At 60.1% G+C, this 11,506-nt stretch overlaps 2 protein-coding genes across 2 annotated transcripts in view; both read right to left on the bottom strand.

Moving 5' to 3' along the window:
• Positions 1-215: 215 nt before the first annotated feature.
• On the bottom strand, positions 216-11,500 carry SPATA20 (spermatogenesis associated 20). Its single transcript, XM_009637790.2, has 17 exons — positions 10,771-11,500; positions 10,376-10,513; positions 10,039-10,103; positions 9,479-9,633; positions 9,092-9,235; positions 8,619-8,820; positions 8,391-8,521; positions 8,193-8,297; positions 7,620-7,694; positions 7,195-7,407; positions 6,850-7,042; positions 5,899-6,067; positions 5,231-5,439; positions 4,890-5,089; positions 4,695-4,775; positions 716-863; positions 216-220 (listed from the first exon to the last, which is right to left on the bottom strand). The coding sequence occupies exons 2-17, from the start codon at positions 10,483-10,485 to the stop codon at positions 216-218; spliced, it is 2,205 nt and encodes a 734-aa protein (XP_009636085.1). The 5' UTR covers positions 10,486-10,513; positions 10,771-11,500.
• The window catches only part of EPN3 (epsin 3), a 9,852-nt gene continuing 8,845 nt past the window's right edge, over positions 10,500-11,506 (bottom strand). The window contains exon 10 of the mRNA XM_009637788.2: positions 10,500-10,513. Coding sequence (XP_009636083.1) covers positions 10,500-10,513 — 14 coding nt within the window. The remainder of the gene's footprint in view (positions 10,514-11,506) is intronic.

Here is an 11,506-nt window from a genome sequence, read left to right as displayed (position 1 = left end):
AGGCACTGGCTGCCGGGCCTTTTACAGAGAAAACGGGACTTTGAAAAATCCTTTCTTGAGCCGTCCCAGGTCCCTGCACCCTTGGCAAAGCCAGGATGGGATGGTTAGCAGTTTGGAAGCGCTTAGGCTGGGTCTTGTGGCACGTTTTCATCAGCTGCGGTAATCAGCAGGTTTTTTTTGCATGCACTATATATTAACTTAATGTATGTTACAATCTACCCTGTAATGGAAAAATACCGCAGCTGTCGCAACCAGTAACACTTTCAAAAGCACTTGACTCCCAAGCCATCCAGGTGCTTTTGACAGTGTTGCCCCGGGTTGCTATAGGAACCCTAATAGTTTTCCCATCTGACTTCACCATTAACGCTGGGATTTATATTTAATTTGTTTTCCTTTTCCTCGGCAAGAAGAGATGAGGAGCGAGCGTGTGCACAGAGGAGATGCTTGCTCCTCGGTGGGTGCCTCCTGGCCATGCCAAAACCAGCACCAGGGACCAGAGCCAGTTCTGCCCAGATGCTGCCGGAGCAGCGGCACAAGCAGAGCCCGATCTGCTGTAGGCAGGGAAGGGCACAGCCCCACTGCACTGCCTGGAACCATCCGGGAGGCAGTTGATGCGCAGGGTGGCTTTATTACGGGTCTCTCCCGTGTTCCCAAGCTGGCGTGACAGCCTGCCCCCCCCTCGCCATCCTGCAGGCAGAGGGGCCGAGGGGCTCACGGGCCGGGGGCGGGGGGACAGGCAGGGAGCAGGCGAAGTTGCTGCAGACATAGGCGGTGGCTTTCCCGTCCTTCCTCTCCAGGGATGCAAGGAAAGGCAACTGGCAGTGGAGGAACCCAGCGCGGTCTCCGTCTGCTAGCATCAGCACCTGCCGGAGAAGGAGCTGTGAGGGCGCAGCCAGCACCAGCCAGCTGGTCCTTCCCTCCCTGCAGACATGCCAAGCGCTGGCAGGGTCCCCCGTACACTCGCCCAAAGAGGGGAAGGGAACAGGGAGCCGAGGGGACTCTTGCCAGCCCTCCGCCAGGGTCCCACGGTGGCCACACCCCCATTGTACCTGCGCCACAGGGAGCCCATGGTCCACACCATCCCCAGCAGCTTTGCCTCCCTCTTCCCCTCCGGACACCCAGCAGCCAGGGATGAAGCACGGGGATGAAGCACGGAGACCAGTGCACACCAGCCCAGAGGGGCCTGCCCTGGGGACACCCACCCAGCCCAGGGGCAGCCCCAGCCCCAGCAGCAGCATCACCCCTTCCCACCCCGCAGCCCAGCTCCTTCAGCCCTCCGGCCGCTTCCCAAAAGCTCGGACACTGGCAAGCAGTGGGTCAGGGGCTCTGCTGGCTCACAGGGCAGGACCAGCCAGGGGTGATGACGGGGCTGCGGTGATAATTAGCTTTTCTGAAAGAGAAAATGTTTGTCAAAGCCTCAGGGCTTGCGGGTTAATGAGGGGAAAGGCCAGGAGCTGGCACGGAGCCTGGTGCTGACTCTGAAGCAAAGGGTGAGCAAAGCAAGGACCCTTCCCAGGCCCAAGGCACGGCAGGAGCACACGGCTCTCCCTCACCCGTGCCCGGCCCCAGCCTCGCACGCCTGCCTGCCAAGCACCGACACGCTCGCCACACGTTTACGCTGCCGACGAGGGATGCCAACCCCAAATACCACCGCCCCGGCTCCCACTGCCCCTGCCGGGCAGTGGCACACACCCCTCCCGCCAGGACACTGCTGGCCCAGCACACAGCATCCTCTGCCACTGGCCCCAGGGCCAGGAGCGAACCCAGCACCCACCCCCAGCAGGGATGCCCGTACAGCCTCCCCCATGTCTGGCAGGGGATGCCCTCACCCCGCTGTCCCCAGGGGGTCACCACATCCCCAAGGCCGTGCCCTGGTAACAGCTGCTGCAGCCCCATCCTGTCCCAATCGCCCCACATCCCCCCCTCAACCCCTGCCTTGACCCAGCTCTAGCTCAGCCCGTTTCCCTGCCTGCCTCCTGCTCCCCCCTCAACCTCCTCCCCCCTCGCCTTTGTCTGGAATTAATTCCAGGAGTGATTAATTACCAATTCATGTCCAATCTGAAATTCATTATTCATTTTTCTCACAAGCTCCCTAAGGTCCTCTTGCGGGGCCAGGATGAAGGCGAGCGGCAGGCTAGCGCTCTGCAGCTGAGGAGATAATGGGATCCTTCCTAATTACCCTAAAGACCATTAACAGGGTAGGGATCTATACCAGGAGCCAGGATCCAGCCCTGGAGCAGGGATCCAACCTTCTCTGCTGCTGACACTGGGACCCCCAGGGGAGCAGCCGCCGGCATCGCCCCCAGAGCTCTCGCATCCCTGCAGCAGCGGCTGCTGCCTGCGGCGAAGGGCTCCTCCGGGCGCGGGGTCCATTTAAACCCGCGACCTCAACGCCATTTTATCATCGGCATCTCGTTACAGCAAGGATTTCAATGTGAGGTTTGTAAGGAATTAATTACTGGAACGACCTAATTAATTGTGTTCCGGCAGACAAGCCTAGCCCCCAGCGCCCTGCTGGCACCAAGGGAGCGGGGGTAGCAGGGGACACAGCGGTGACGTTTCCTCAACTCCTTGGCAAAGCCTATTCCCAAAGCTGCTGCATCCCCGGAGCGGGTGACCCGGGGCTGCTCCGCCTCGGGCAGGTTCTCGGGGGGAAGAAGAGATGGGGAGCAGCTGGAAGGGGCTGAAGGCAGGTGGGGAAAGGAGCACCCACGCCTCCCTTCTCCATGGGATGCAGCACAGAAAGAGGGACGGCTGTTGGGAGGTGGCAGGCTGCTCTCGAAGGCAGCGTGACCCTCTGAGCAGTGGGCTTCTCCTCCCTTCTCTCCATCACCTCTGCAAGGCAAGGAGCCATCGCTACTGCCAGAGACCAGGCTGCCTGCAGGGAATGAGCACGGCACCGGGGAAGCCCCCATGGGGCTGTGCTCCTCTGGGGAGAGGGCCTTGCCGGCAGAGATCCTCCTGCCACATTCCTTTTTCCAGGAAACAAACCCAGGCTGCTGAACGGGACAGATCCTGCTCCATCCCGCCATGAGGCACAGACAAGGGTGGGCATGCCCAGCCCACAGCTGCACCCCCCGTGCACCCCTCCATGCACAACCCCCCTGCACACAGCCCAGGCAGGCACCGCTGTGCTCGGGCAGCTCCTGAGCACCCCATGGCTTCGTTCCCTCACGGAAACATCCATCCAGAGCACCCAGCCCTCCTCTTCCTCCACGGTCTAAGGAAGGCAACAGCCTGGGGGAGACAGACCTGGCCCTGGGGATCAAGCATCCCCACCAGCCAGGCTTGTTACCAGCTTGGCAGGAGGGAGCCAAGCTGCACGGGAGGAGAGGGAATGGCTGCGCTATTTGCTCAAGACCCCAAAGCTGCCAGCTGCGTCCCCCCCTGGGAGTCTGCATGGACTCAGGGGACCCACGGCTGAACCAGCTGCAGGGAAAGGGAGGCAGGTATTAGCAGCGACGCTGGGCTTCCCACTGCCACCACGGCACTTCCCGTCCCTTCAAACTGGGTCACCCACCGTAATCTTTCAAAGGGAGAGAGGAAGAGTGTGGTAGCAGAGGCCTGGCACGCAGCACGGAGATGGGCAGGGCCAAGGGCGCTGCTGGACAGGAGATGGCGGAGGAAAGACAGAGAGCTGCATCCCCGACCCACGCTCCCAGGCACTTGTGACCGTCCTCCAACACCAGCGTTAAATGCCGCTGAGCATGTAGGCAGAGGGCCAGGGACAAAAGCCTCCGTGGGCTGAGCTCATGTGAGGACAGAGCAGGGAATCCCATGCTGATGGCTCAGCCCTCCCCAGTTCACCCCAGCCGGGGCTACAGAGGAAAACCGGTGCTTTGGTCCCAGTGCCAGCTCCCCACGTGCTGTGGCTCAGCGTGCCAGTCCCTGGCACCAGGACCCCAACAGGCAGGGATGGATCTGGTCCAGAGGCTTGCCCACTGCCCAGCCCTGCTTCCCTCGGCCAAGGCGTAAGCCATCCATCCCCGGGGCAGGGACACTGCCCGCCGAACGTGACAGCAGCCAGCTGCCACATTGCCCTTCCCGGCCAGCTCTGCGGGCAGCAAACAGCTCTGTCCCCACGGCAGCACGGCCCCTCCATGGGACACACCGAGCGACGCATCTCTGAGCAGGGATGCGAGGCGGCAACCCCAGCACACAGCTGGGGGCAAAGATTTTGGGAAAAGCCAGCCCCTGCCGGCCAGGGGTACACACACCCACAACACAGCCGGTGCCACCTTGCCGCTTCCCAAGGATGCAAGGGTAGCTCCAGGCAGAAGGTGACCCAGACACCAGCTGGATCTGTACCAGGCACGACACATCCGCACCGGAACGAAAAGCTTTCCCTTGGGAGAGCAGCGCTGGGGATGCTGGGCTCAGGCTGAGAGCAGTGGAAACAGCCAGCAGCGACAGCAGCCGCTGCTGCAGCCTTTCCTCGGGGTGGGCTGCCAGCACTCCGTGCCAGGGAGAGGGGCGCAAGGGGCTCAGTTGTGGCCCTGCTGGCTGCGCTTACGAATATGGAAAGGATAGGATGCTTCCCAGAAGGGAGGCAGGACAGAGGAGGGGGAGGGTGGATGCTACAGCTGCACTGGGAGAAGATGAAGGCACCAGCAATGCAGATGGCAGCAAGGAGTGTGAGGGTAGCTGGGGGGGAGCGGCTGCACGGGGGGCCAGGGGAGGGCTGGCACCTCTACCTTATTTGGGCTGAAGATGGAGTGGACGCAGCGCAGCATCTCTTTTGTGTCTTCTCCTTGGGGGTCCCCGCAGATAACGACCTGTCCGGGGAGAGCGTGGGTGACAGGAGGGAGAAAGCAGAGAGCTGTGACTGCACCTACACCACCGCCCACCCTGCAGCAGGTCCTGTAAAGGACAGGAGCCCCAGCCCATACCTGTTTGAGGGTGTGATGGAAGACAGCAGTGGCCCGGGCCATCTCTGGCAGGGTTATCGGGATCTTCTGCAGCCTCTCTGAGAAGGCAGCCAAGATCTGCCCAGCTTTTTCCACCCATTCCGCGTGGCCAGAGTAACAAGCTGCTCGGAGCAGATTTGTGACAGTGACAGAGTTGGCAGTGGGCTCTGCTCCGTCTTGGTCTGCAGGGGACAACAGCTCCTCCATCAGTCCAATGCCTCACCACCCCACGGCTTGGTCCTCCAGCCAGGCATCACCTCTGCCCTCCCTAAGCTGCCCCACAGCATAACTCATGCAGAGCATGGCCATGTCCCCGAGCTCACCATCCTTCAGGCGCAGGAGCAGAGAGGGATCACCAGCCTCACTGGAGAAATACGCAAAGCCTTTGGGGTCCCAGAAGAGCTTGTCTTGCATGTGCTGGAGCTGCAGGGCCCACTCCAGCCAGCCCTGCTCCAGCGAGGCTTCGTACAGGTCAAAGAGAGCCTGGATGACGAAGACATAATCCTCCAGGAAGCCCTGGATGGGCACGGCGCTGCAGTGGCAGATGGGACAGGAGCATCAGGGTCTCTACACTGGCCAGGTGGGAAATCTACTCCAGCCCAGCAAAGCCCTACCTACTGGTCTCCACTACCCAAGGAGATGCCACCTCAGAGCTCAGTCCAAGATAAGCAGTGACTGTGCCAAGCCATCACACAGCTCAGCCCCAGGTTTCTGGATGGCCGAGCAGCAGCAGGGAAGGGCAGAGGAAGGCTTCTGCCAGCTCCAAATATGAGGAATGGAAAAGGATTTGACCTTAATTCCTCCTCACTGGGCAGGGGACACTAATCCATCCCAAACTGCACCAGAGACAGTTCTGCACAAGGCAAACAGCCTCCCTCCCTCCCAAGTTGAGTCCTGCCTGAAGGAGGGGAGGACATGGACCACTGGGGGCCTGGGCAGCTCCCACAGGGTGGCTGGGAGGTCCAGAGACACTCTGGGTACCACTGCTCACCTCTGCTCCACCGTGTTGTCTTTGCCCCGGTAGCAGCTCCGCAGCAACCTCCCACTGGTGGGGTCAAAAAGGTGTCTCCGCAGGAAGGCAGCTGCCTGCACAGCCCGGCTCACGTACTCCTGCTCAGCCAGGGCCATCCCAGCCTGGGCAAAGCCCGAGATCATCAGCCCTGTGTAGGCACAGACACGGGGACAGGCTCAGGGGGGAACAAGGGACGAGCAGGGGTGTCACCGTCTTTCCTTTAAAGGATGCTCTGCGTGAAGCTCATCCTCCCTGCTGTTTGAGGCAGCTCAGTCAGCTCTTCCACTCAGTTCAAACCACTAAGAAAGTCACTTACTGTCACCAAAGAGAAGGACAGATCACTGCAAGGCCAGCAAGAGCTAAGCTTTTGCTTGTGGGCAGAAACAGGGCTTAAGAGAGCCCTCCTGTTTGCAGGCCGTGGTATAACTCCAGCTCACGCCAGCTCCAGACCCAGTTACCCAGGCATCTACAGCTGGGAACAGTGCCTGGGGTAGTGCAGTTATTACCTGCTGCAGGACACCTGGACAGACAGACTCAGAGCTGTGGTCCCCCCCACTGATGCAGCAGGAGATGGGCTCTGCATCCTGTCTGGGTTCTGAATCCCCAGCTCAGTCCCCTTCCCCAGAGCCCAGCGGGGGGAGCTGGGCTGAGCCAGGGGAAGAGTTTTGCTGCTCTCTGCTGGCAACAGGGAAGGAAAATAAAGCCAGAGCAATATCCTGACCCTCAGCAACCCCCACAGCTTGCAGGTGTGGGACAGCTTCCCCCATGCACTCCCACAGCTCCGGATCCCGGCCCACCCACTGCCTCCCTGGGGGGCTGTCCGCTCCCAGCAGGACTCGTTGCTACAAGCCCCCAAAAATGTGCTGGCCCCAGGCAGCCATGGCGGGGTCCAGCCAAAGCACACACCCCCGGAACTGAGCCACCTCTCACCGTTCCACGCTGCCAGCATCTTGGTGTCCAAGTGTGGCCGTGGCCGCTGAGCCCGGGCTAAAGCCAGCCTCCGCCGGCCCTCCCGCAGCAGGGCACCAAGCTGCCCCAGCTCCAGCCCGAACTGGGCCGCCGTCAGCTCCAGGGAGCACCGGACAATAAGGACGTTCTTGCCCTTCAGCTCCTGATGGGGGTCCTGAAAGGAGAGCCCCGTTCTACAAATGCCGCCGGGCTGAGGAGGGGTTGGACCCCGCGTGCTTTGGGGCTGCTCTGCCATCCCCCCATGCCCAGAGGTGTGGGTTCCCCACTGATGCTCCCAGTACCGGCCAGGCCTTTGCTCTCCCTCACCTTCATGGGGCTCACATTGCCAGTCTCCTTCACTCCATAGTGGTGCATGAAGACATCTCCCAGGGTTGTCCCCTCTGTGGCCCCCTCGACAGGGTCAGGAAGGAGAGCCCGGATTTCCTCGGCTGCCCACACACAGAAAGCTCCTTCTCGCTTCTCTCCAGATGCAGTGGTCGGGTAGGAATCCGCATCTTCTGCACTGTAGAAACCTCCTGCCTGGGAAAAGAGCAACAGAGAGTCCCTCCAGCTACCGGGACAGCACCTTCAGCCAGCTCCCCATCAATGCCAGGCTGGCAGTCTGGCCAGCAAGTCGCAGCAGTGCCCCAGACTGAGCTTAGCTGGGAAGGGAGGGAGGGAAAAGCAGCCCCAAGGCACATCACAGGGCAGGGTAAGCATCTCTCTTTGGCCCAGCTCAGGGAACAACCTACCTGGTCACTCAGGTCCCGAGAGACGTAGAGCAGAATGTCTTGGGCAACATCGGCAAAGAATTCATCGCCAGAGATCTGCATGGGGTGGACGTCGATGTTAAAAGGGGCAGAGGGGAGGCAAGAGGCACAGCGAGATGCAATAAGTGATACTCATTTAAGGAGCTGGCAAAGGAGGGGAAACACATTTGAATGTCCAGGGGTTTTAAACGTGGGATGGATTCAGAGTAAGATCTCTGATAGAAATCTACAGGCACTGGAGAGCAACCCTGGGGTTACAGCGAGGTCAGAGGCAGCAGCACGTGTTTGCTGACTCTTGCAAAGACCAGCCAGAAAGCTGTTCCCTCCCCCATTACGCTCAAAACCCCGGGGCTAAACTGTGACAGCTTTGTGCAGCATTCCTGTCCAGACAAAGACCAGTAGATGAAGGGGAGCATGGGACCGCTCCATGCTCCCAGGATGGGCAACATCTTAGGGAACAGGCTTTGGATCTGCTCCCCAAACCAAACCAGCCCTCCCCAGCCAGCACTCAGCATACCAAGTGAGCCCTCCTGCAGAGGGACGCCACAGCCATACCTGAAACGCTCTGCTATATGTAGCTGCCAGCTGCCCCTGGTCGTACAGCATCTTCTCAAAGTGAGGGACATGCCAGTGCTGGTCAGTGGAGTAGCGGTGAAACCCCTGCAAAGAGCAAGTGGACACGGCTCCACCCCACAGCTCCACCCCATGCCTCCTAGGCATGCCAGGGGTTTACCCCCAAGGCTTTCCTCCTACCTGACCGATGTGGTCGTGGATGCCCCCATGGGCCATCATCTTCAGGGTATGCAGAGCCATCTGAAGTGCCCGGGCACCTTCTGGAGTTGTTCGGTGCAGGGCCCAGTACGTGAAGAGGAAATTCAAATTCACTGAAATACAGGGTGAAAGGGAGAGGCTGTGGGGTGGGCTCTGCCCCACGGCGCTGCCTGCCCCACGGCAGGGCTCAGCAGCAGAGGCCAGACTGACCTGGGGTGGGGAACTTGGGGGATTCGGAAAAGCCACCATAGTCCTCATCATAGGAGTTGGAGAGCTGCTGGAAACAGGTGGCCATCACCTCTTTGGCTGGTGGGGGTGACTCCTGGCCCCGCACACGGATCTCGGACCTGTGTAGCAGTGCTTCCAGGATCTTCTGGCTGTTCTCCAACAGGGCATCTTTGTTCTCTTTCCACTAACATGCAGAGTGAGAAAGTCAGTTCTTCCATTTTTTGTCTCTCTTTCTGCTTCCTACATTGCACCAGTCCAAACCGCACCTTTAGTTCTTGGTCCCCCCACCCCACATCAGTTCCAATCCATCTCTAACCCAGCCAAAGCCCTGACGTGTTCTCTGGGCTACTGTTTCTCATGACTGTATCTTATCTCCGTCCTCCATCAAGCCCAGACTGATTTCTCTGCAGCCCCTTTGGTTGAGCACTGCCTGCTACGCCATTCCAGCTCCATACCTGCTCTGCGATTCGGAGCAGCACAGTCCGAAAGCCAACACGATAAACTCCATCTTCAGGAGGAAAGTATGTCCCCCCTACAAAGGGCTTGAGGTCTGGAGTCAGCCAGACACTCATCGGCCAGCCACCTCCACCACTGGTTGCCTGAAAGACAAATCATGGGTGCACCAAGGTCATGCAAGAGGCACCCTCTGCTCTGTACCCTGCCAGCACATCCAAGTGCCTCGCTTGAGGACAGACGTGTGCTTCTCTCCACCCTTGTGATCATGCATGGCCCCATTCAGACCACCCCACACACTGGTTCTTCTTGCCTGAGGAACACGACCATGAACCTCATCTTGAGAGAGCCAGGCAAAACATCCCAAGCCCTGCCTGTGCTTCCCTTACCTGCACGAAGGTCATGTACACTTTGTCCACATCTGGCCGCTCCTCTCGATCCACTTTGATGCACACAAAGTTCTTGTTCATAATCTCCCCGATCTCCTTGTTCTTGAAGGACTCCTCCTCCATCACATGGCACCAGTGGCAAGTGGAGTACCCAACTGAAAACAAGCTTGGGCAAGTGAGGAAAGGCCCTTTGCAGGGAGCAGGACGTGTTATGGGGAGATGGCTCAGAGCTGGGGAACCCTGCTATGGGCAACAGCTGCTGCCCCCCTAGGGAAGAGGTGGAGGAGAAACGGCCTCCTGCAACCACGGAGGCCTGCAGGGCCTCCTGGGCTCTCCAGCTCTTGCTCCTAAAATCTGGCCAAGGACTCTGGTCATCTTCAGCCCATCTTCAGAGCGAGCTATTAAAACACGTGGCCCTTTCTCCCTAGCAGAGAATTAGTGCTCGGCATCCATCCTTACCTACGTGGCTGCTTGCACTCCAGCTTGGGACGCAGCCCGGCTTATTTGGTCATCTACCAAACAACACGTGGGAACATGAAATATGTCTTGTTTCTGGTTACCTGACAGGAATATCAGCTTGTTTTCTTTCTTTGCTTTATCAAAGGCTTCCTGACCCCAAGGGTACCTGTGGAGGGAAGACAAGAAAGGAGCTTCAGGGGTCACCGCTGCTGGGACACAGGCTCCTCTAAAGCTGCCAGAGAAGCTGCTGTCTGGTGGAGAGCAGTCAGGACAGCCAGGGGCACAGCTGGCTCAGAAGCATGGACCCCGAGCCCACAGGGAGCTGCACAGGAGGCCAGGCTGCGTCGCCTGCCATTGCTTCCATGGCAGCGAGTCCCTCGGCCCCACAGCCGCAAGGAGAGGAGGAGAAGGAAGGAAGAAGGCACCAGTCGCTCTTACCAATCCACAGGGTTGTGAGCATGCTGCAGGAGGTAGGGGGACTTCTCGTTAATCAGGCGGTTGGTGTGACGAGGGATGCTGGGGGGGCTGGTTGTCCCCCCTGTGGCCATGGTCACGCTCCCCGTTAGAAACGTGCACCTGCGACGCCAAACGGGCTCATCATTCCCTTGTTGCCCCAGCAAAGCATGGGCCCTGGAGAGAGCCGCGATGCCCCAGGCCAGCACCACCTCCACCCCGGCTCCCATGGGTGCCCAGCACAGCCCCGGGAAGGGGTGCTGCTCCCCGCTATTCACCCCCTGTGCCAGGCCAACCGCGCTCAGCCCCAGGGCTGGGTGGCTCCACTGGGGCTCAGCCCACCTCCATCCCCTCCCAGGAACCTACAAAATCCTCCCCACTTGCTGGAAGCTCAGGCGAGGTTGTTCTCCTCCAGCTCGGCACGTCCCCAGGGCTGCCTCCCCTCCAGCCCCCACCAGCATCCTTGGGGGGGCACAGTCACCCAAACAGCCACCCATAAGGGAGCGGCAACGGCAAGATTTGACCTGTGCATCCTCAGAGAGGAAAATCCCTTCCCACGGGTGCACAGGTAGGTGCGGGCAGGGCAGCACGGGCTCTCCATGGCGAGGGGAGCGAGGGACAGGAGGGGACCAGAGGGATCCCCTCCTGCTGCCGGGTGGGATGCAGGGCTGGGGTGCAGGGAGGCAGGAGGCAGTGCAGGGGTGAGGGGGGTGCGAGAGGGCTGCAGGGAGTATGTAAAGTCATGCAGGGAGCATAGGGATGCAGGGAGGATTTAGGGGGACACAGGAGGGGTGCAGGGAGGATTTAAGGGGACACAGGAGGGGTGCAGGGATGCAGGGAGGATTTAGGATTTCCCCAGCTGTCGGGGAATACAGGAAGGGTGTAAGAGTGCCGAAAGGATTTAGGAAGGATTCAGGAAGGGGCAGGGGGGGATGCAGGAGGGGTACAGGGCATTGCAAGGATGCAGAACTTCGGGGTATGCGGGAGGTGCAGGGAGGACGCGGGTGATACAGGAGGGGTGCAGGGGAGGTTTAGGGAGGCGCAGGGGGAGGCAGCGGAGGTGCAGAAGCGCTGCCGGGTGCCGCAGCGATCGCTGCCCGCCGCCCTGCGGGGCGC

This window comes from Egretta garzetta, unplaced genomic scaffold (genome assembly GCF_000687185.1).
Source record: "Egretta garzetta isolate BGI_Z169 unplaced genomic scaffold, ASM68718v1 scaffold34, whole genome shotgun sequence".
Classification (NCBI taxonomy): domain Eukaryota; kingdom Metazoa; phylum Chordata; class Aves; order Pelecaniformes; family Ardeidae; genus Egretta; species Egretta garzetta.
Note: the sequence above shows the minus strand (reverse complement) of the source record. Positions and strands in the feature narration are given on the sequence as shown.